Below are 25,816 nucleotides of genomic sequence, written 5' to 3' on the forward strand. Positions count from 1 at the left end.
TTTATAAAATTGCTCTAACAGTCTGCAAAAAACAATAAGCCGGATCCAATTCGAAGATTAAGGAACAACGCAGCCTACGACATTAAATGAATTAGATAATTTTAGCTTAGCTATACCGTCAATTACACATTAAACGCGCATGCATAAACGTATTATGCACATGCGCACACGCAGAAAGTTTGTAGCTTAGAGTTTCGGATTATGGGTGTCCGAATTAACAACTTTTGACTGTACATTTATGCAGATTTTTCATTATTTAATTTCTTCAAATATAATGCAAGACTCTAATATTTGGTGGCAACAGTTTGAAAAGTGAAACAGACATTTATAGTGATTCAACGCAAAATGAAAACAAAATTGTCCTTCAAGGACAAAGCCACTTTGGACTAACAAAGAAAAAAAATTAAACTTGAATGGAAGATAAAAATGTCTTTGCAAATGAATCCTGAATTATTAACTTTCAATGGAGATACACAGTTACCATAAAATATTTAGAATTTGGAAACACCTTATGAGTTTTTTTCATATATTTTCCCTCCGGAACTGATAACTTTTTGTTACCGAACAAACTATTCTATATTGTGTACAACAGATGCCTGAAAGTAAAGTAAGTATTAGTAAAGTAGAAGTTTTAGTAGTTTATGTGTTGTTGAAATTAAGAATTAAAAAAAAAAAAAAAAAAAAAAAAAAAAAAAAAAAAAAGAAGATAAGCATTAAAAGAATTATTTCCTTACATTTTATAATAATTCAATTACAAGTTTTAAATAATATTAAAAATCACTTTTTTTAATCCCTTTCAGAAATGCTCATAGAAAGTTAAATAAATGGAAATCAGCAGCAATATTTAATGTATTTCATTATTAAAATAAAAGGTGCTCTAATTTGAAATGAACTGAGCACAACATTAATTAAAGTGACTTTGATTTTTGATTTAAAAGATGCCTCAGAAGCTTTTTCAGAAAGGAGCTCAGTAAAAAGAAAATAAATAATGCATAATTTTAATATTAATAATACAATATACTTTGATTTTAATTTTTGTAATTGTTAACCAAATTAAGTTGAAATATCTTAAAATTTCTTTCTAATATAATTAAAGAAAACTTGTGAAAATATTTCATTTAAATTAAAATTGTTCTGGAAAAAGTATAGCATTTAATGCTGTTCAGAATGAAATGTTTAAAAATATATTCTTTCACAAACTTAAGACTTTAAAATATTGTAGAAAATGAATATATATATTTATATGTACAGTTATAATGTAATTATAAAATGTTTACCTCTTATCATGTCAAAACCTATTAATCTAAATGGCAAGTCACTGAATATTTTGGTTTACAAGTGGGGTGCATCATTGCTTCAAGGTAATGTAAGGGAAAAACCAGTTTGGGTCTCTTCTCTTATTTCCTACCTCATAGTCGATTTTTATTTTAAAACTTTTGAATAAAAGAAAACTAGTACACAAAAATATACTACAATATACATAAACTATTGGTATAGCTGGTTGTACTTTCTTATGCGAGTCTGGTTTATATTAATGTCCTCTCCTTCCTTCCAAGTTTGTAAGTCGAGTTTTGAGATATCCATGTAAAATCTTTGAAGAAATATACTGCAAGTATCTCAAAATTCCACATACAAATTTTATGTACAGAGTATTAGATAAAAGTAGGAAACTTATAATTCATTTTCCTCTCTTTCTTTTGAAGCCTAAATACACAAAAAGATTTTTCATGACTATTAACAAAAAATTTTTACATATTGTTAAAATTCAGGTACATTTCACATACTGCTTAAAAATAAATTCATATTACCGGATATTCCTTAGTCAGAACATCATTTAAACATTCTTGGGTGTAATTGATAGGTCGATCACAACCAATATCCTGCAAATTAAATGCAACATCTCTTAGTTAAAAAACTAAATAAACAGTACATAACAAAATAACAGATCACAAGAACAAATAACACATATATATGTGCATATATACATCCACAGTAAACACTCCCATAGTTCCAAATAATTTTGATCATCTGTAATCTTTTATATCTTTTCAACTATGACCTGAAATCTTCCAAACTCTAAAATTCAGATTCTCAGTCATATGAAATTTTGGTTTTTTGATGCAGCATTTCTTAATCTGTGGTCTGCATTATAAGTGGTCCTAAAAGTCTCTCCTTGCGAACTTCTTAGATTTCCAAAAAGGGCAAAGAATAAACAAACTGCATATATCATATTATAACTGAAAATCTCGTAGTTTGGAAAATACTTATGGCAATTGCCTGTCATAGTTCGCCCCAAGACCAACATTTTATGAAATAAATTACTAGTTATCCTACCTACAAACTTGCCACTCTATTTTCTTACCAAAAAGTATTAAATTAGGGTTAACTTATTGATTAAGAGGTCTATCTGCCTATTTGAAGGGATGCCATTATAGAGGATACTGTAAAGGAACCTATCCATCCATGTTATACAGAGGTTCCTATCCATGTTATACAGAGGAAAAAATACAAAAACTCCAATGCAGCCAGATTGTTTACTGGGATTCAAACCCAAGTTGAATTACCAGCATTCAGCAACTTTAGAACTTGGCAGCTGTAATAAAAGAGGGATTTAGAACACAATGATTGTAGTACTCACTACATATATTCAAGCATAGAACAGTTATGTAAGAACTGGAAATTTCATCTATCTCATTAATGTGAGTGCCAGCATTTATTTAATTTTTAGTTTAAAAGATAAAGATGATCCAAATACTAATAACCTTGAATTATTAAAAATAAACATAAATTTTCTTCTTGCAACATATTTATTTTATGCCAATACAAAATTAAATGAATTTTAACTAATTGTATTTTAAAAATGTAAGTACAATGATTGTAACATATACTAAAAACATTACTTTGGAAGAGGATAAGAGTATGATAGTCTGCAGAAGATTCTAATTAATAAAAGTGTCCCCATTTAAAAATAGTTTGAGAAATGCTACTCTAAATACTTGCATTTTTGCAATGACATGCTTGAGCAACTACAGTCAAACACCGAAAATCCGCCGACCTGAAATTCGCCAACGCCTGAAATCCGCACTGCCTCTCAGAATATAAACATTCAGTTTATAGGTTCCGGAAACCGCAACATTGAGTACGAAACATCGAAGAAAAAAATACTTACTGAATAATGACGTCATAATTACCGAATAATAATGAGTCAAAATGGAAATACCAAATTATTGATATAAAAAAGTTTAAAAAAATAAGATAAAATAAGTTCTTTTCCCTCTAATCTGCATCGAGGTAAAAAAGCAGATGATTCACTCAACTCTTTGTTAAGTTCACGATTCACATTGTTGTATTTTCTGAGCTTTGTTAGTTCATTTCACGAGATTGCCTTTTTTTATCCGAATATTTTGTGGATAAATTAAGAATATTTTTAATTTCAGCCCTTTTTAATACAATGGCACATAAGAAATGCATTCGTGATTTTACTGCTTGCAACGTTGCAAAATGAAAACACGCTGCATTGACGATAATGCAAAAAGTGCAAATTCTGCAAAAGATGGAAGCAGGTGCTACTCCTCGATTTATAGCAGAATGGTATGGAATTGCGCCCCGATTGTGTATGATATATGGAAAAATAAAGAAAAGCTGTTGAAATTTTACAGCAACAGTGATTCTAACACCGGAATCCGAAACCAGAAATCTTTGCATGAGGCGAAATTGGCAAACCTTGATGCTGTGTACATATAATACAATTAATAATATAATCAATTTATATATGTAATAATAATTTAATGCATATAATAAATTATTGCAATAATGTATATAATAATTTAATTAAATGTATCTAATACGCCTTATTCATTTTGCACTTTTAGTCCGAATATTATGCTTTATCTTTTCTGTCCTGAAATCCGCAAAATCCTAAAATCCGCACAACGTCTGGTTCCAAGCTTTGCGGATTTCTGGAATTCTACTGTATAACTTTAAAGCAATGCAAAAGAAACCATAATCAGACATACCTCTAAAAATTTAACTTTATCTTGAGATGAACATGTTCCAATTACATAACAGCCAACATTCTTAGCCCACTGAACCTGAAATATTAATAGGAAGTAAAATCTTAGTATCTGGTCCTTACATATTAATACAAAGATATTGAATTTTCATAATAGACTGAACTCTGATAACCATGCTAAAATAAATTTTTAGCCCAGGGTTTCTTAAAACGTTTTTCAGTCGCGACCCCCAGGACCCCATAATATTTACAAAAATTTTGTTGAGACCCCATAAGCATTGCACAAATCTGACACACGCGTGAGTGAAACTGTTAATTTTTTTCACTTGTACTCTAATATACTATTGCAGTTTTAGGTGTAACTTTAATTTTAAAACATAGAACAATGTGAAAATTTTAAATAAGTAACAAATGAAATGACAGCGTCATGTGCAAAGCAAAGAAAATGAATGTTTATACGAGGGTTGGAACTTTAATAGTGGCAACACAGCTGAAAAAACGCTACGCAACAAAACCAAAGAATATCGCGTATACCACACGTAAACTACATACCTACCTTACCTCAGCAAAAAGACTCGTCCTGCCTACGTCATGCACATGCGGAGTAACGCGAAGAACGGATCCTTGTATTAGCTCGCGGTCTAAAGTAAGTGTTGTCAGGATGTTTTCAAAACAAGAACAACGACGTTGGATAAAAATTGAATGTGCCAGAGGTCATACAGCACGACAGTGTCATCAAGGGCTTGAAGAGGCTTGCGGGAAATCTGCATTGCCTTAGAGAACCGTAGCAAGATGGGTGAAAGCATTCAATGAAGGACGACAAAACGTGGCGGACATGCTGCGGCCAGGTCGTCCGAGTGTCAGCGATGCAGACGTGCAAGCTGTTGCTGCACTAATGGACAGGGATCGCCGCCAAACGATTCGTCAGCTGGCCGGACAAACAGGATTAGCGCATACGACTGTGCTGCACATTCTGAAGGAACACCTGTCCATGAGAAAAATTGCTTCACGATGGGTTCCACATCAATTGACGGAAATGCAGAAATGGCTATGATACGATGCTGCCCGAACGCATCTGGAGCGCTATGAGCACGAAGGAGATGCTTTTTTACGCCGTATCATTACACTGGATGAGACTTGGGCCCGATCGTACCAGCCAGAACTGAAACGTCAATCAAACGAATGGCGTCATCATGGGTCACCACGACGTTCGAAATTTCGTCAGAACCCCAGCAATGTGAAAGTTATGGTGATTCTCATGTACGACTGTGATGGTGTCATCCTAACGCATACCGTTCCCCCACAGCAGACCGTCACATTGCGGTATTACTGCTCATTTTTGAAGCACAATCTCCGACCAGCTTTGAGAAAAAAACGGCGACACTTTCTGCAGAACGCTCCTCTCATTTTGCATGACAATGCTCGGCCGCATGCAGCGCAAGCTGTGACTGATTTGTTCAAGCGATGGGGCTGGGAAGTGCTTTACCATCCACCATACTACCCAGATCTAAGCCCTTTTGACTATGACTTAATTCCTAAGATGAAGGAACCACTTCGTGGCACTCGCTTCCAAACTGTTCCTGAGGTTCTTGCGGCAGTAGACCGGTCCATTCAAACTATCAACAAAACAGGCGCTGCTACAGGTATTCTGCGACTTATACATCGTTGGAAACGGGTTGTACACAATGCTGGTGACTATATTGAAGGACTGTAAAACATGGTGACGTGAATCCCTTTTGTATTCCTTGTAAATAAATAGTTGCCACTATTAAAGTTCCAACCCTCGTATTATACTGCTGAAATAAATTAAGAGAATTTGCATATTTTATCGAATTGCATGAAAAGAACTAAACTGAAGGAAAAACCACTGCTACTAGATAAAAATGCAAATCTTGTACGGCAAATAGGTAAGTGTACACGTGTGTGCAGGCAGAGCCAGCAGAAAAACATACTTTATAAGTGCGTGGAGGGTAAGACGAATTGCGTTCGCTAGCACACCTCGGCGAATTTCTTGGTGTTATCTTGCAGCAATTGGTTAAATTCATATCGGAACAAAGAAAATGAGTAACCACCAACATTTAGATGATGGAATGAGGTGGCAAATTATGGAGAGGTTAGAGGCAGGTCCAGTTATGCAGAGAGTTTAATTTAATGCCCATCGTCGTGTGTAACATGTAGGGTTTATATTTATTTTAACTAACATTTATTTTAAGTTTAAACTATCTTTCCTGTCAAGCCTTACTTTCCCCTGGAACTGCCAATGCCAGAATATGTAAATTTTAGTAGAACGCGCAAGGATTCAAATTATCAGCGGAAGTATTATGATTTAAATAGAAAGCAAACGAGTTCGGTGTGTGATATTCTTACTTCACGAGCGCGGAGGTAGTTAGCGAGAAATTGAAGAACCCCGCGTTTCGGCCTATGTGCTTGGCGGGAAGAAGTGTTAATCGTTCAAGTGAGCTTCAAGTCTGCTGAATTAGCAGCGGTATTGTAAAACGCGGTGAGTTAGTTATTTTTAGAGAGCCTCGTAGTTAGAGTCTTGTCTTTAGTTTCTTTTCAGGTTATTATTTTTATTTGACCGCCGAGTTGGCGCAGTCTGTGAGCGTCAAGAGCACGCAATTGTAATTTTTACGTTGAATAAAAAGGGACTTAAACCCTTCACAAGACTCTGTATTTTATCCAGTTTTCACAGTCACCTCTTGGTTGCGTGCAAGTTGGAGGCGCGCAACGTTACAAACATATGGAAACATATGGTTCCAGGATACTGGATCTATCGAGAGAAAGCATGGGCAAGGTTGTCTAAGAGCCATGACGGTAAGAGAAGATCGCTATTTGTCCATTTTAGCGAGGCGTAATAGAGGGGCTACAGCTTCTCAGGACCTGCATGCAGCTACAGGAACCCATGTAACAAGGGTGACTGTTTTTAAAAGACAGAATGAGACAGGGTTGTTTGCATCCCGCTCACATCGACGGATAGGAGAGTCTGATCAGTATGGTGCGGGCAGCAATGGGCGATCGTTCTGTTCACTGACAAGTCCCATTTTGGCCTAAACACTGATTCTCACTGTACTTTCATATGGAGAGAACCAGGGACCCGCTATATATCCTCAAATGTTCGCGAAATCAACAATTATGGAGGTGGCAGTGTAATGGTCTGGGCAGGCATCATATTGGATGGCCGCACACCTCTCCACATCTTTGACAGAGGCTCTGTGACTGGTGTGAGGTATAGAGATGACGTCTTGGAGCACAATGTTCACCTTTTCTGGGATACAGTGGGCACCGAGTTCATCTTACAGGACGATAACGCGAGGCCAGATAGAGATCTTCTGGTCGACGAATTTCTCGAGAGTGAGGATATTCACCAGATGGATTGGACAGCCAGGTCTCCAGTCCTCAACCCTATACAGCATGTCAATTGTCCCTATAGAGACGCTCTGGGGAGGGCAACTGCAACTCGCAACCCCCACCGAGAACCATCTAGTAACTGAAAACAGCATTGCTGAATGAGTGGGACCAATTGTCACAGGCACTGATAAACTGCCTTATTTCCAATATGACATCACGCTGCGAGGCCTGTATGGCTGTAAGATGGGACCATACCCCCTATTAACCCATTTCTTTTGTGTCTTCTGCAAACGCTGTTTCAGACCTTCAGACTCCCATGAGTGTTACACACGAACATGTGTGTTTATTATAAATGTTGAATGTTTATTTTGTTTGTATTGTATCAACCTATGTTTACACCAAATTTTATTAAAATCTGTCCAGTAGTTCTGAAGATGGTACATCAAATATGAAAATTCTCTTAATTAATTTCACCAGTGTATAAAAAGAATACGTCGAAACGTTTTCGTTTTTCCCTTTGACTGTATTGTCTTATCTTTATCTATTTTCAGATACACTTAAGAGAATTATTGCAAAAATATTTGGTAATAGTAAATTGGTATTGTAATTGTATTATAATAAACAATATAAAAGCTGTTAAAATTTTTGGCGACTCCCTGCTGCAGGTCCAGTGACCCCCAGTTTAAGAAAACCTGCTTTAGACATGCAACAATTATTAATTTATACATGCAACAATTTTTCAGATTTATTAAGCAGTGTTGCCACTTTTATATGGTCTCTATTTGCTGCATTCCAAACTCTTACAATTTTTATAGATGAATTTTTTTTTTCGTCAGGGAATAATTTAATTTTAAAATACCTGTTTGCAAAATTTGTATGCAGTGGAAGAAATTACAATAAAGTCTCCCAGAATACAGTATTTTGAGACCAAAAACACTTAAGAGAATTATTGCTATGAATATCTTCTTAACATGTTGATTGCAGCGCACATTTGACGTGGTTTGTCCATGACGCCAACTTGAAGTTATTATGATGCGATGTATATTATGTTGAAATATTATCTATAGAAAATAATGTGAGTTATATAATCATGCTTAATGCAATTTTCGTTGTGGGAGTTACCGGTGACCCCCAAGGCACTGCAGGCCATTATTGCGATTTATAATTAAAATTTTTACAATTTATTATTTTTCAAACCATTATAATAACAATGGTATTCAAAATCGTAAAAAACAACCTTATATTTAGCGTAGGTATAATGAAACACTATTGAGTGTTTCATTATATTATTGAGTGTTTCATTAGCGTAGGTATAATGAAACACTATTGAGTGTGGTATAATGAAACACTATTGAGTGTGGTATAATGAAACACTATTGAGTGTAATATTGAGTGTTTCATTATACCTACGCTAAATATAAGGTTGTTTTTTACGATTTTGATTGTCACATTAGCGTGTTTCTCTTCTAGTCTAACAATGGTATTATTTAAAAATTTAATCAGTATCCTTATTTACTCTAATTATGCATTTTTACTATTAGTTGTGTCGTCGGTGGCACCCACAGCACTTTAGCCAAGTCGAGTGCTGGTCACCAGTGACCCCCCACAGCAGTCAATGTGTTAAAGTGCATAAAATTTCCACAGAAACAAAAGAACAAAAACCCAGTGATAAATAGGTTTATTGACTGATTTTTCAGGTTAAATACCTAATTTAAATGCAAAACATGTAAGTAATTATATGTATAATAAATATAAAATGTATGTAAAATAAAATTATAAATTTAACATTTAATAGCCCCTCAAGTCTCTTATTTAATTTAATTATTTCCTCTTTCTACCCTGAAAATAGTAAAATGCTTCAAATTTCTCTAAACTGTGTCATTTCAAACTTAATCTTGGTCACAAAAATTGATTATTATGTATTACTAATGATACAGGTACTTATGTAATGGTTTGGCCAATGTTACAATTGGTAAACTGACACTTAAATTAGCAACAGGAATGCAGTTAAACCAAAACTGAATCCTTCAACCACACATTCAGATATAATCTGCACGTTTCTTCTCGTCTTCTCTACCCTGGCAACTATCTATCACTACTCTACTTGCTTAAAATATTCATTACAGAACAGAAACATGTCTTGCACTGATTTAACTGTATGTGTCTATGTAAGAAATGTTTAGTCAACAATAAAACAAGTAATCAACGAGCCATGATTTCTGCTACATCTTTATGCACCAAGCTCCATAATTACATATCCATGCCATAAAAAGTATTTCATGCTATGTATGTATGTAAGAATTTTTTAAGCAAATATAAGTTATTATTCTTTTCTTCAGCAAAAATTGAAGATGCAATCAGATTGCACTAATATACATGTATCTATTCACATATAAAAAAAATGCATAAAGTTCAATTACTCATATTTGACAAAAAACTTGAGATATTTAATTTAATAAGTACAGAGGTAAATCTCAAACTCTTTTTCCCAAAGGAAAACAATATTAAATAAGAACTTCATATGGTACTTGCATGCTGAGTGCAAGTTATAAATGGCCAGACAATATTTTTGCACTCAGAATTAACAATATTGGCAACAAATCAAAAATCAAAGCTTAACAATCCTATCAAAATATAAATAAAATTATTTAAATTCATTAAATTTTATTAAAATCATAGAAAAGTATTATTTTATATAAAAAACCTTTTTTAATTTTTAGGCATGGAAATTTAGAATTAATTGATGGACAGGCTATAAATTTTTGTTACTTTGTACTCAGCTAACATGCAAGTATTCTACTTTTTATTCTAACAAATTAATACCTGAGTGAAGTTATTTTTTTTCAAGATTTTCTCATAATATACAAAAGTCTATTAAAATAAATAAAAATTAACTTATTACAGCAATATGACCTGTGCCTCCTGCAGCAGCAGTGATTAGAACTTTCTCCCCAGGTACAATGTGCCCACACTAAAAAATAAGCATGAACGAAGTTATTTCTTTATCAAACACTTTGGTACTTTTCTGTCATGTGTCTGCCATGCATTTTGGCACTTGTGAATGAGAAGTGAAACATTAATTTCTTTAAGTGTAAATGATTTCTACTCTTAAGAAAATTTTATAAACGGCAACAGATTTAATCCTAGTTACAGTTGTCGAGTCTCGGCATGTATTTGGCTTCCTTTCACATTTTCAAAAAAATGCATGGCAGTCGCTTAACAGAAAAATATCAACACTTTATATATAAATCTCCAATTTAATATATATTATTATGGGGAAAAAACTGTTTCTTTATAAAAAAATGAAAAAGAAATTAATTGCTTTTATGTGCTTTCTTTAAATACTTGCAATTTTAAAATTATATCTCTTCCCTTATTTTAGTCTCAGTTTCTCTTTTAATAACTTTAAAATCAGCACAAACTCAGGACTTAAATTGTGCAGAATTTTGCTCTTCTACAGTACTTTATATTAAGCAAAAAGAATTAAAAAAGGTATAAAAAAACTGGTGAAAAAAAGAAAGTAACAGAATCAGTTCATTATAATATCAGTTATAGGACATTTACTTAATTCTCAATTTAACTATACTTTCAAATTGTAGCTTAAATAAGATATACTCTATTGAAACAATTTAGGTTTATACCCTTAATATTTATTTGCTTAGCTTAATATTTATTTGTTTACTTTATTAAACATTTCTTTCAATGTAAGTTGTTTAAGTTGCTTCGTTTTATGTGATAATACTTTCTCTTTAATTCTATAAACAGACGTAATTTCTTCTTCAGTTACAAAGTTCTGCTGTTCAAGTCCTATAATTGCTGTGTCGAGAATACCGACTAATTTGTCAATCGAAACTTTTTCATTTTCAATAACTTCTGTGTCAATTTCGTCACTATCGGAAGCGAATTATAATGACAAGGAATTTGATTTAAATCATATCAAAGACGGAATACATTGAGATGAAATACTATATTTAGTAAGGAATTATAAGCCAAATAAAATAAAAACATCTACCCTGAAGATAAGGATAGTGCTGACAGATCAACTTCCAATTCATTGCGCGCCGCAACGTTAAAGATAAACAAAGGATATGGCTTTATCCATTTTTTGCAGCAATTCCACTTTTTGTTTAATGGACTTCGAAACATACTTTCGCTTTGTAGATCCTTTACATATTAGTAAATATATATCAAAAATTATATTTGACATAATCGAAAGTTCAAGCTTACTTTTATAAAATTGCTCTAACAGTATGCAAAAAATGATAAGCCGAATCCAATTCGAAGATTAAGGAACAACGCAATCTGCAACATTAACTGAATTAGATAATTTTAGCTTAGCTTATACCGTCCGTTATACATTAAAAGCGCATTCGTAAACGTATTTTGCACACGCACATTCGCAGCCGTAAAGGTCTTATGCATCAATTCGACGCATGCGCAGAAAGTTTGTAGCTTTGAGGTCCAGATTATGGGTGTCCGAATTAACGACTTTTGACTGTATTATTGCACACAGAGATTCAAGTAGAATCTGTTTTGGAAGACAAAAAAGAATAATTTTGGATTCTGTTTCTAATTATATTCAATTTATTTTACCAGCTATATATGAAACGTATGAGATAATCCAAGGTTTGCATTAAGTTTTTGTATTTTTATTCACATTATTTACTTTAAAAAAATGTTTGACACATGAAATGTGAAATTTACTTTGATTTATATGCAAAGTATTACTGATTTATCTCAAAAAACTTACTTTATCAAGACTTAAGCTAGCAGTAGCACCACTTGTGAGCAAAGGAAGAAGTTCTGGTTTAGCAGATGCAACTGAAATAACTTCTTCTTCTGGAGCACACTATAAAATAGTTAAGTTTTTTAAAAATATTATTAACAAATCTGAATACATGGAAGATCTTTGTATACATTTAATTTCGTAAAATAACTTAACATTACAGGACACAAACAAAAAATGCTTTTTATATAATAGAGAAACAACAAGAACATTAATATCTGTTACATTTGCTAAGAAACATTACTGTTGCTACTGACTTGGATATAACTATACAAATAAAAATTACCGCTCATGAAATATTAATGCTAATTTCTATTACATTTCAAATTTATCTTTTACATTAAAAAAATAAACAATGTAACACAATGATATCTAATAACATAAATGAATTCTCATTATCATGAATGTGTGTGTGTGTATTTAATTATGGCAAAGCACACTAGGGCTATCTGCCTAAGGGGAGGGATGCCTTCGTGGAGGTCTTTCTAAGGGAAACTTGCTCGTATACACGTTACACATGGGGAAAACCACGAAAACACCCATGCAACCAGCCCGTCCGCGGGATTCAAACCTCGGACCGAACTACCAGTGTTCAGCGACTTTACCGCTCGGCCGCTGGTGGGCCCCCATTATCATGAATGACAAGCATATTCTCATGATGTGATGAGGAAAGATTTTCCCAACAGTTTAACTTTTCACTTTTCTAAACAGAATTATCATAGTTAAATAAACTAAGCTTACATCACTTAGCAATCTCATGTAGTTGGATTTCTGTGTGAAATACGGCATTTAGAAGATTTTGGTGGCACAGAATAACAGTAATTTACAAAAATAATGAAAATTTTAAAGGAAAAAAATTCAAAAATTAACTCTTGATGAAACTTTTATTATCATTGCATGGTGCTATGTAAAGTGAATTGTAAATTTTTAATGTGTTTATCTGATAATAATAAGTTGAGATTGTGTGAAAGGAAGGATATTACAAGTTTAAATGGCGGTGCAAGAAATATGGTGAAAATGGACATTTTGTGAAAAGGAGTGTAATGAAGGGTACGTGGTTTGCTGAAAGTAGTTTGAGTATAGGTGAAATTTTATTAATTTCTTATTACTTGGTGAATAGACTTCCAGTTGACTACTGGATTTAGGATTTAGAAATTAGCAGTAATACTGCAGCGACATAATGAAGATTCTGAAGAAGATTAGGTAAGTTAGTATTTTTAATCATTTAAGGATATTATTTTTATGCATTGCTCTAAATGTAAGGAGTAAATAAATTAAAATGGTATTATTTGAAAATTGTTATAATCAATGATTTAGTTTAAAGTAATTAGGATTGTAATCTAATTTTTATTAATTTAATGTATGTGCTTATTTATATTTGAACTAATGTTTTTTAATTTAATTATATTTTAATTTAATGATCGTGATTTTGTGAGTTATATGTTTGTAGTATTTTGGAATATGTTTGAGTAATATACGTTGAGTATTTTCATGCATTTTCGTGAAATTTTTCTAATTTATGAAAAAAAAGCAGTGTACATGGATATAGTGAAGAGTGTGCGCAATGCCATTTTTGTGCAATTCTGGGATGTTTTTTTAAGTAAAAATAAGTCGACGTGTACATGGTTTAGTGATATTTTAATTAAATGACAGTTATTTTGTGAATTTTATGTTTGTAGGAATTTGGTATACGTTTTGTTGAAGTAAACGTGCATGGAAATAATTTAAATATTTGACACTAAGTATTTGTAATGTTTGTGGTATGAATTCGTTGGTGACGTTTATAATGTACTAGATAATTTAGAGGTAAAAGTTTTTAGATATTTTATTTATTTTATACGTGGAAATGTTCATATTTGGAAAGGGCATATACTTTTTCGCAATAAGGTAATTTCATATATGTTCTTTTTATCGGGTTTAAAGATTCAGAAAATTGTCTTGCATTTTCGTGAAATTTTTCTAATTTATGAGAAAAAAAGCAGTGTACATGGATATAGTGAAGAGTGTGTGCAATGCCATTTTTGTGCAATTCTGGGATGTTTTTTTAAGTAAAAATAAGTCGACGTGCACATGGTTACTGTGTATGTGCGATTTTGAAAAACGCGGCAAGGAGTTTGCGATTTTGCACTTTTTCCCAATTTTGCAGTTAATATTTGTCATGATTAAGCAGTTTTGTTCCATAAAATTTCTAGCATAAGTGTAATTCGGCTAGGAGATTGTTGGAAAAAGTGTTGAGTAAATAAAAAGAAAAGAAATATGTCTTTACTTCGTGAAGACAAAAAGGTGGCCTATGTATGGCCACCAGATACATTTCAATAAGGATTTGTTGCAAAGATTTCAAGATTTTAATTATTTGAATTCGAAGTTTACATTATTTTCATTATCATTAAAATTAAATGTGAATAATGTACTAGGAAACTTATGAATTGAGCTAATTAATTTATAATGTGGTATAAATCTTATTTCAAGATTTGAAGACACAGATCTGAGTAACTTTTATTCATACTTATAAAAAAATGAGTACTCTCAGTTAAAAAATTTTGCACTAAGAATAAGGTACTGTTAGGTTATCGAGACAGGATTCGTAAATGTATGCATGTGTGCACGTGTGTGTGCACATATGTATACACATACATACATACATACATACATATAAATTAAAATAGAAATTGGAAAGCTAATAAGTAAAGTGTGATAAGACCTATTTGGTCTTAAAAATTTTGTGCAAAATGCTGCAAAAATATGAAATAATAGGAAGAAATATTGTAGAGAGCTCACTAAAAAGTTACCAGGAGCTGTGGCTCCAAGAAATAGTTCAACGCAGTATTTTTTAAAAAATAATAACATGGAAGTAATTTTTAAAAAAATATTAACATGGAAAGGTGAAAAAACAGCCTACACGCGATATTAAAATACGGAACAAAAAACTGTTAAAATCAATGTTGGAAACACGTGAATGCACAAAAAAAGAGCAAAACCTATTGATGTGATATGTGTAAAGTTAATACTTCTAAAAAAACTGATCGACGGAACAAGTTACAACAAAATTAAAGCATAATAATAAAACACAAATTGCAAAAAAACAAAAAATTATAAAAATTACAAAGCGGAAAATGGTAAATTAACCCAATTGGACCTCCAACCAGGCTTTTCAAGGGAAAATTAGTTGAATGTCGAATCAAGCCAACACCATTACGCGTTTTGCCGAAACAGACAATTGAAGCTCAGTAAGAAATTTAGAACTAATTTTTCACAAAGACCAAAAATTAATTCTAAATTTCTTACTTTATGTCTTTAATGATAATTTTTTTGCAGCTTAATGCATGAAAATACTAGACATGTTTAAATTTTGTTTTCAAAAGAATTGTTTTGTAGTTATATATATATATAAATTTATTAAAGTAATATTGAGTACATTGTCTCCTAATAGTATTTTTAAAATTAAATTTTAATCACGAAAAATAGAAATGGAAACTTTTAAAATGAAAATTAATAAACTATGTAATTATCATCATTGATCAGAAACTGGCCAATTTTTCAAGGGGAATAAGCAAACCCCCGTTCAATTAACAATAATTAATAAATGCAAAGGTGTTTTGTCTTTTACTCTAGTAATAAATATAATGCCAAACTGGCAATATGAGTTTAAGCCAAACTTGCGAGTTGAGTTTTAATCCAAATTAGCGAGATCAACCCTCTGGGGTCTCATCTCGCGATTTCCACAGGCAACTCAAATGTAGCAAAATCTGCCCATCCCGCGCGCATGTGTTTTTCTTCCTTAGTAGCACATCCCGTTTTTTCCCCGTTTAACCACTGAAATAAATTATATACAGTATTAGACATTTAGTTTACGTTTTGGCAAACAGATATTGTTAGTTGTCCGCTAAATTGTGGCATTTGAAGGCATGTGGCATTACCGCTCAAAGTCCAATTCTTGCATTTTTCTTACAGAAATGGCTGCTGGAAAACATTCAGCGATTATCTTGAATCTTTAATTAAATTATTTAATTAATTATATTTATTCATAAACATAATAAATAATACAATCTTTGCAAAATTAATAGAATAGAAGTTGAAAAATTGAAAGATATTTATAAAATAAGGTACAAGAAAATGTACATAATTTACATAAAATGCCAGAATAGGAATTAATTAACTTACGTTCTTTCTAGTGGGAGGATGATAAAGTGTACAGGTAAAGTATGGTACGTACATGGTAAAGTATGGTACATACTCAGAAGGAGTTTGGTATGCAATCCACGATGTAGAGAGCGGCAGTGGAGACCCTTTGAATTATTAGAGGTGATAGCCTTTGAGAAGGTGTTTTTGGAATGTGGGAGGGAAGCGGTCCTAAAAACTCTACGAATTCTTTACCTTTAATGCATTGATACATATTGCCTGTATGTTGTGTTCAGGGTGGATTAAAATATTTAAAAAGCCTGATCATTATGCATTGATTTTATATAAAATAACAAATTACTGATTTTGACCAAATTTCCATTATATCTGAGTTGCTCATGCAAATATTTACTTTATTTTTATTTTAGGAAAAATATAATGATATATAATTAATTCTGAAAATACCCTTACCATATATTCTGAAAAAGCACCATAACTCATATGCATCACAGATTCACCAATTTTTAGTTCTGCAACCTTTTCACCAACATCAACAATTTCTCCAATGCTCTAGAAAAACAGCATTAAAAAATAACAAGAACTTCATATTATATAAACTGAATATATGCCTGCTATGCAACTTATAAGATTTTATTTGAAAAATTTTAATATGAATTCTGATCTTACTTCAAATCCTAATCCAAATGGAAGGCTTTGATTCTGGGAACAATAACGCCCAGCAGCCATATTAACATCTGAAGCATTGATTCCAACATATCTAAAAGAAGAATAAAAGGCTGAAGACTAAATAATCAAACAAGGATTTATGAACTTCATAACATGACTTAATACATAAATACAGCGTTTCATTAGCTAATCTTTGGAATATGGTAACAGGTAGTTTGGTGACAATTTGGTAAGGCGATAAAGGTTACTAGCTAGGACTTTAGCAGTGTACATGGATATAGTCAAGGGTGTGCGCAATGCCATTTTTGTGCAATTCTCGGATGTTTTTTTAAGTGAAAATAGGTCGATGTGTACATGGATGATACCGTGTATGTGCAATTCGTAAAAACGCGGCAAGCAGTGGACGATTCTGCACTTTGTCCCAATTTCGCACCTAATCATCGTCATGATTAAGCACTTTTATTCCATAAAAGTTCTAGCATAAGCGTAATTCGGATAGCAGATTGTTGGAAAAAAAATGTTGAGTAAAAAAAAAAAAAAAAAAAAACAAAATAGCCTTTACTTCGTGAAAACAAAATGGCGTTCAAACAAAAACTAGCAGGTTGCTGTAGCAGGGTTTGTCGCCAAATTACCATAATCCAAAGATTAATTTGTTTCATTTTTTTTTTTTTTATTATTGAAAAAAAAAATCATTGCTAAATATTACACTCCACTTCTTCATAGTAGATTAAAATCTCTGTAATTTGACAGCTTCAGAAAAATCTCTGCATAAAACCGATTTAAAGAGTAAGAATTTATTTAGAATTATCACTGTACCGGGTGGTTTAATTACTTTCGGTTTAATCCTAGTATCCGGTGCACACGGAATTTGGCGACTTTTATGATGAGCAGTAAAAAACGGGACATATACAATGAGTATTAAAAGGGTATTCAAAGAATATATATAGTTATACATAGAATATACTATGTATATATTGATAGTATACTATCACTATATATACACAGACGTTCTTTTGGTAATTTTTGGTGTTGGCGATAATTTTCAAAATCGCGCCAAGGCTGCACCGTACACTTACTTTCTTTACATGGAAATATAGCATAGATAACAGACAAACTATTAGGTGCCGAAACAAATAGTATAGTTCGCACAACTATAAAAATTTGTCCTTTTTTAAGTCGTCGAACTATAATTCTGTATTTCATTAAGTTTCTTAGTTTCATTAGTTTTAATATTTTTATATTGCATGCTTTTTAAGAAAATAATACATTCCTCATACTAACTTATTTTTTATTAAGATCTCGTTATTGCGAGGGCGAATAAGATCTTGTTGAACAATTTCAACAGCTTCTTTAAAAACTGGAGTCAGTTTTTTCACGACAAGCTTCCGAAATGATGCAGGTATAGACGCACTCATTTCAGAAATAACAGCTACAGAATGTCGCAACATCGAAATTAATGATGAAATAAATATAAGATTCAAATTATGAAAGCATACCGACAGACAGACAAAGTAGACAGATGTCTTGTTTTGCACCCGCTAAGTCTTTCTGCACCGATGGGTGAAAAATTAAGCATAGGTGCGAAGGAAAGGTATATAGAAAGGGGGGCAATTTCGTATTTGAGGAGAGTAAAAAGGAACTTCGTACATTTTTTACGAGTTCAAAAGGCCAGAAAGAAAAGATGGGACAAAATAAAATTTAAAATAAATGGCTCAAAAATAATAGAGGGGGAAAAAAAAAGGGCCTATAGAAAGAAAAGGAAAAGAAGTAGAAAATATCCTAAAATACGATTGTGTCCATGAGTGTAGTTAAGGAGTTCATCTGCAAAGAGTTCTGCAAAAATTAGTGTCTTTAAGAAGCAAACTTTAGCTAAGTTTAATAAAAAAAAATAAATGAATGAATTCCTACATGGTAATGTATATGCCCTTATCTTGAGACCTAACTAGAAAAGACATATATCATCACAGAGATGTACATAATATTTTAACTAAAGTAACATTAACGCCGTTCCCAAAAAATTCATGTGTATTTCAGAAAAACAGTAATTGACAAAATCATAAATCCATACACAGTGTGAGAGCATATCAACAAAAATAAATTATACAGTTTATTTTTCTTAAATATTAGTTAAATATAAAATTAATTTACTAATTTAACCGTTGTAATTTATTATAGTACAAGTTTATAAATTCCGTCACTCTGTATTTATATTTGGGTGTCTAGTCTGGACACCGGTCGAGATCGATATCGGTAAACCTAAGGCTCCTCTATAGGAGCCTTAGGTAAACCAGTCGGGATTCTCTTTCCACTCGACAGCAGAAGGGAGAGAGAGTGTGGCCCCTTCAAATTCCGTCGGCGGAAAGTGAAGTGGAATTCCGTGCGGAAGTGACATTTATTGCATAGCAACCAGTCTATCTCCCTCTTCATTGGTCCAGGCTCAGGGGAAGCGGGTAGTTTGTTGTCAAAATGGCTGTTTCGCACGTGCTTATTACTGAGGATGGCGGTAGAAAAAAAAATCGAGTTCGAGTAAATGGCGAAATTTTTCGAAAAAATACCCTGCTGGATTTAGTAAAGAGTATGGGAAAACGAAATGGGGAACGTTAATGGATATTTTAAACGCAGAAAGAAATGGCCTTTTCAAAACTTCAGGTATATGAAAAAACGTAAACATAATTTTACGTATGATCTATTGCAAAATGGAAATTTTCTAAAAGGTTACATGTTTGTAAACTATTTGTTAACAGGAATTTTATGATTAAAATACATTAATTTGTCTGAAAAGATTATGCAACGACGTCATAAGTCAAATCATTGAAATATAGCACCGCGCACGCGTGTTTAATATTCCTAATGAATTTGAATCAAAAAACATTTTAATTTTTAACAACCCATGACTATATCAATAATTTTATTTATTCAGGAATTATACCTATCACGTAGCTACAAATATACTATGTATCGTAGATACCAATAAGGATTGAGTAAAAATATAACAAACTTTTAACAAAAGTAATAGGAAGAAAAATAAAAAATATTAAATAACTATAGGTTAAATCATAAAGCTACAAATATACTATGTATCGTAGATACCAATAAGCAGTGAATAAAAATATAACAAACTTTTAACAAAAGTAATGGGAAGAAAAATATAAAAAAATAAATAACTATAGGTTAAATCATAAAACATATTATCTTGCACACACACACACACACACACATATATATATATATTAACATATGCAGTGAAAGGAAATTCCAATACATATTCCTATTTATACCCTTTTTAACTCGATCCCACCAGTGACCGTGTGGTAAAATCGCTGAACACTGGTAGTTCGGTCCGAGGTCCAAATACTGCGAACGGGTTTGTTGCATTACCAACATATCTCTGATAACCAATATATCTGTCATTACCAACATATTTCTCGTAATTTCCAAAAGCATAAAAATTAAGGCATACAAAACCTGTTTTAAATAAATAACTATATGTATATATAAATGTATTATAAATATATTAATATATGTAGTGAAAGGAAATTGCAGTACATATTCCTATTTATGCCCCCTTTTTAAGTCGATCCCACTAGTGGCAGAGCGGTAAAATCTCCAAACACTGGTAGTGCGGTCCGAGGTTCGAATCCCGCGAACGAGCTGGACGCATGCGCGTCATTACCAATGTATCTGTCATTACCGCTGTATCATTGGTAACTTCCAGAAGCATCGAAATTTAAGGCACAGAAAATTTGTTTTAAATATATATATATATATATATAACTGTATAAATATATTAACAGATGCAGTGAAAGAAATTGCAGTACATATATATTTATACCCTTTTTAAATCGATTCCACCAACAGCCGGTAAAATCGCTGAACACTAGAAGTTCGGTCCAAGGTTGGAATCCCGCGAACGGGCTGGTTAGTATTTGGGCATTCCCTGTTCCGAGAACTTAAGCTCACTACAGGTCCACTCTCACTTTGGGCACGTCGTGGAGGTTCAACCTCCACTATTACCCTCCAGGAGAGCAGCGCACCACCTGGAGACTGGCCCCAGGCAGCACCGGTCGTCTAATGCTCCTACCAGTCGCTTGGGCGAGCCCGTCGCAGCGGGACATTACCCAGCGACCCCGAGGGTTACCCCCCGGGTTACCAGTACCACGCCGCGCTAGGACGTGCCAGACTCCGGGGCCGGCCAGTAAGTGACCTTTCCCAGAGCCTTCAGAACCACCAAGTTCATAAATTTTATACCCCCGTGGCCGAGACTGCCTAGGTACAGATCCTAGCCAGTAGCTTCGCAGAATTTTCTACGTTGACCCCTAGGGGGAACGGGCTGGTTGCATGGACGTTTTCGTGGTTTTTCCCATGTGTTACGTGTATACGAGCTAGTTTTCCTTAGAATGTCATCCACGAAGGCAACCCTCACTTTAGGCAGATAGCCCTCGAGGCTTTGCCGTAATTACATAAAACCAAAACTGAGGACTTTTTTATCTGAATAAATATACACAAAACTGATGTAATATCTAAAAATAGACCTCATTAAAAAATCTGATAACTAATTATAAATCTTGCATTATAATATTGACAAGAATTTAACAGAAAATTATACAGGAAATTCTAGAAGGTATTGGAAATTGATATTGATATCGGTACAGTTAAAACTACTTAAATAAATTTTTTAACTCGAAGCAATTTAATGTAAATGTTGAATTTAGGATGTGCATAGTTTGAATTATATACTGCATATTCTTTAATGCATGTCTAATGTATTACATTTTTATACACTACAAATTCAAATAAAAGTAGAGGGAAATGCATTATAATTTAAAACATAAAATTTCAAAATTTATAAATTACTGATCAAAACATGAAATTAAGTACATTGATATATACATTAGTTTAAAAATTACAATTTTAAATTAAAAGTTGCACCCCTTCTTTATATGAGAAATAGGAAAACACCAAATATATTATTTTAACTAAAATTTAATGAAGGCATTGGTGATGTAGAATAAATAAATAATGTAGAATCGTGACCATCAAATGCGTTATTTCTATAGCGAAATACTCGAGTTTTTCACAAATCTTAAGAAATTAAAATATCTATTACGTACACATTCAAAAACAATCCGTGACCTCCGCCGTCCGTAGTTTAGCTCTAAAACGACAGTCAGAAACTTAAACGGCAGCTGTCCAGCTGACGGAAAAATTTCCGACGCGTCGATCTCTGTAATGATCGAGACGATGACACCAGACTCGCTCTCTGTCGAGTAGATCGTAAAAGCGACCCGTTCTTCTATCTCGACGGTGTCCAGACTAGGGCCCTTGATCATAATTCCAAGTTTGATACCTGAAAAAAAAAAGGTCGGGGATCTTAGTTACAAAAATCACAATCTATACTCATCGATGGTCAAGAGATCCCTATTTTTTCCCTCTCAAGAAATTCCTAAGCACGAAGAGGGGGGCCTCCGAAGGGTGTGAATTCCTGATAAGAACGGACTACTGATAAGGAATGTGGCGTCTCTACGGAATAGTTACGAAGAAACACATGACTTGCTAAAATTACTAACTATTGTATAATGCTAAAATCTTATGAAAAATAATAAATAAAGAAATTTAATTGCACTCTAGTGATAGAGAAACATATATTGTATAAAGAACAAAATGTTACTTATCTGAATATTCCGTGTCAGGACCTCTTTTGGATTTCTCGTGTTGATAGTAAACAGCTAACAAAACACCTGAAGTTTCGAAGAAGCGAAGTTTCCTTTTTTAATTTGATGAATGAGACATTGCATAGGAAAAGTGCATTAAACTTTTTTAGAGTTGAAAATATTTACTGAAACAGTTGTTTAAAAAATTTCGGAGCTATGTTTAGACACTGCCTCCAGCTTACGTGATCGCAGCCCATAATCTTCTTTCACAAACAGACAGACAAAGTAGACAGATGTCTTTCTGCACCGATGGGCGAAAAATCAAGCATAGGTGTGAAGGAAAGGTATATAGAAAGGGGACAATTTCGTATTTCAGAGGAGAATAAAAAGGAACTTCGTATATTTTATACGAGTTCGAAAGGCCAGGAAGAAAAGATGGGACAAAATAAAGTAAAAAAAAATGGCCCAAAACTAATGAAGAGGAAAAAAATTGATTTATAATTAAAAAAAGGGCCTATAGAAAGGAAGTAAGAGAATTTTGTTAAAAAACTTAATAATAAAATAATAAATATTGGGGGTCCAGTCACATAACAGTCAAGTTTAGAAGCTAACTTTTGCTATAACAGGGAAACTATGGTGGGACAAAATAAAGTAAAAAAAAATGCCCCAAAACTAATGAAGAGGAAAAAAATTGATTTATAATTAAAAAAAGGGCCTATAGAAAGAAAAGGAAAGGAAGTAAGAGAATTTTGTTAAAAAACTTAATAATAAAATAATAAATATTGGGGGTCCAGTCACATAACAGTCAAGTTTAGAAGCTAACTTTTGCTATAACAGGGAAACTAAAATTTAAAAATTTTTTAATTTAAACTTTTATTTTTTAACATGGAAACCAATATTAGCTTCTACCTTGAGACACAGTAACTGAAGACACATAAGATTAAGATACATATAATATCATGCAAAGTTATACATTAAAACTAAGTAACATCATCTATTGCGGTTTCCAACATATTTATATACACAGAAAACACCATCAGATAAAATCATAAATCCAAAACAAGGCGAGAACATATTAGCAAAAATAAATAAGTAAATAAATTACGGAGTTTTTTTTAATTTTAATATTAATTATTTTTTTAAAAAAAATAGGCATTTTATTTATTTATTAAGTTAATGGTCATAATTTATTGTATGTGTACTATTTTATCAATTTGAGGCACACTGTATTAATATATGCTTTTAATTTAAATAGATAGGAAATATAGATTAGAGGAGCAAAAACTACAACTCTATACATTGAGGCCAGAGATCATGTTTTTCTCTCTCGAGAAATTCCTCAAAGGGGCCCCAATGGGTAGTGCTAACTAAGGCTCCTGTAAACCAGGCTGAATCATCAGGCATTCGCGCTCCCAAGTGGGAGATTTAATGGCGGCTGAGTGGTTAAGGTGCAACAATTTTTTGTGTTTTTTTTGTGTAAAATGGGCGGATGTACAGCTATTAATTGTTCAAATCATTCACGGAAAGGTCATACATTGGTAAAATTTCCTAAAAATGAAGAAAGAAGAAAAATATGGGTAAATAATTGCCGAAGAGACAATTGGAAACCTGGTCCAGGCGCTGAACTTTGCTTAGTAAGTATAATGTTAATTACGCCTTCATTTAGAGTTTATATCTTCTCTGATGTTTATAATGTGCAAGTAAAGTGAAATTCTTGTGTACAATAACCTGAGTATCTGCTAATTTCTGTAATAATAGCTATAATTAAATTAGTCTAGGGTTAATGTACCCGTCGCCAAACATCGCCAATGTAGATGTTTTGAATATGGAAAAGAAATTTCTCTTCTAATATAAAGCGCGGATTTTGTTTTCCTGTGCTAATTGTGGAATTTATACTAATGTAACATGAAAATCATTAGCATATTGAAATTTATTAAAAAATAAATAATAATTTGGAAAGTCAAGATAAAATCTGAATGTTTGCTAAAGATATATGTAACATTATACTATAGTTGCAATATCGTTGGAATGATATATAATTTTTTCTTTATTTTATAATCACTATTGTTAAAAAGTTAGATGAGTTGTTTATGCACGGTGCCCACTACTGTTTCTTGGTTAAAATAACTTCCAGAATTTTGACATTGACATCTGAAGTCAATAGAATAAATTGAATAGTGTGAGACAAAATATATATAATCTGACTTCAATAATTGCAAGGATTGTGCAAGTTTATTTATAATCACAGTATTATACAATTTGGCAATGGAGTAAAGATTTAGAAATGAATGCAAAAATTCAAATTAGTATTTTCTTGTTTCTAATTATAGAAATATAGTCTATTTTCCAGTATAAAAGTTTTACTTAAAAGTATGGGAAAGCAGATTTGTTTCATGCATGATCTTTATAATACTGGTATGAAATGAATGAATTTTAATCTGTAAACAATTTTTTGTTAATATTGAAATGCGTTTCTTTGGGTACATTTTTAGGCACTTGTGGATCATGTCAGACAACATGCAATAGAAAAAAGATGTCCGTGTGCATAAATTTTCCCATTGTGTTACTTCATTTTATCTAAATTTCAAGGATAATTCTTTTCATTTTTATATGGCATGTTATCAGTATAAAGGCTAGTGAAAATAAATTGGTATGTGTATCTGTTTTTGAAGTGTAATGCTTAAATAAAAAGATGGTGTGTGTTTCTTCATTTAAACAAAATTTCAAGGATAGTATTTTTCAGTGTTGTACGGTTTGTTATTTCTCAATGTAAAGTGTAACAAGGGGAAAAAAACTGGTATGGTATATCTGTTTTTTAAGCATGATAATTTTATTTATTTCTTTAGTGATGCATATATATATAGAGAAGGTGTTTGGTCCAACTGAAGTTATAATAAATCTAATTTTACTAGATCTCTCCCTCCCCTCAGGTGTAGAAAATTTTCAAGTGCAGAAAGTTTATTTGCAGAATTAATTCATTTCTGATAAACTTATTATCATTAATTTTTTATATAACATGTTATTAAGTTACACATTTGACTACTGTGTAATAAAATTGTATTTAGGGCAAAAAATTAACTATAATTTTGCATCTGGTGACTAATATCATATGCTTCTAAGAATATTACTTTAACTTTTTCCATAATTTTTGTATTTCAGGAACATGAAACTGTTATTTTGATATACTTAAATAATAAAAGTGTGTATCTGAAT

At 32.4% G+C, this 25,816-nt stretch overlaps 1 protein-coding gene across 3 annotated transcripts in view; it reads right to left on the minus strand.

Moving 5' to 3' along the window:
* Positions 1-18,543, minus strand: part of LOC118190067 (prostaglandin reductase 3-like) — a 41,365-nt gene extending 22,822 nt beyond the window's left edge. Inside the window, exons 1-7 of one of the 3 annotated variants that reach the window (XM_085815146.1) lie at positions 18,449-18,543; positions 16,953-17,043; positions 16,737-16,835; positions 12,111-12,209; positions 10,263-10,331; positions 4,017-4,091; positions 1,809-1,880 (exon numbers count right to left, since the gene is read on the minus strand). In XM_085815146.1, coding sequence (XP_085671272.1) covers positions 1,809-1,880; positions 4,017-4,091; positions 10,263-10,331; positions 12,111-12,209; positions 16,737-16,835; positions 16,953-17,043; positions 18,449-18,528 — 585 coding nt within the window. In that variant the 5' untranslated portion in view covers positions 18,529-18,543. The other 2 variants (XM_035360759.1, XM_085815145.1) reach the window with 2 other exon arrangements.
* Positions 18,544-25,816: the final 7,273 nt, after the last annotated feature.

The sequence above is a fragment of the Stegodyphus dumicola genome, chromosome 4 (genome assembly GCF_044657685.1).
Source record: "Stegodyphus dumicola isolate Sdum_Otavi_A_Nest chromosome 4, ASM4465768v1".
In the NCBI taxonomy this organism is placed as follows: domain Eukaryota; kingdom Metazoa; phylum Arthropoda; class Arachnida; order Araneae; family Eresidae; genus Stegodyphus; species Stegodyphus dumicola.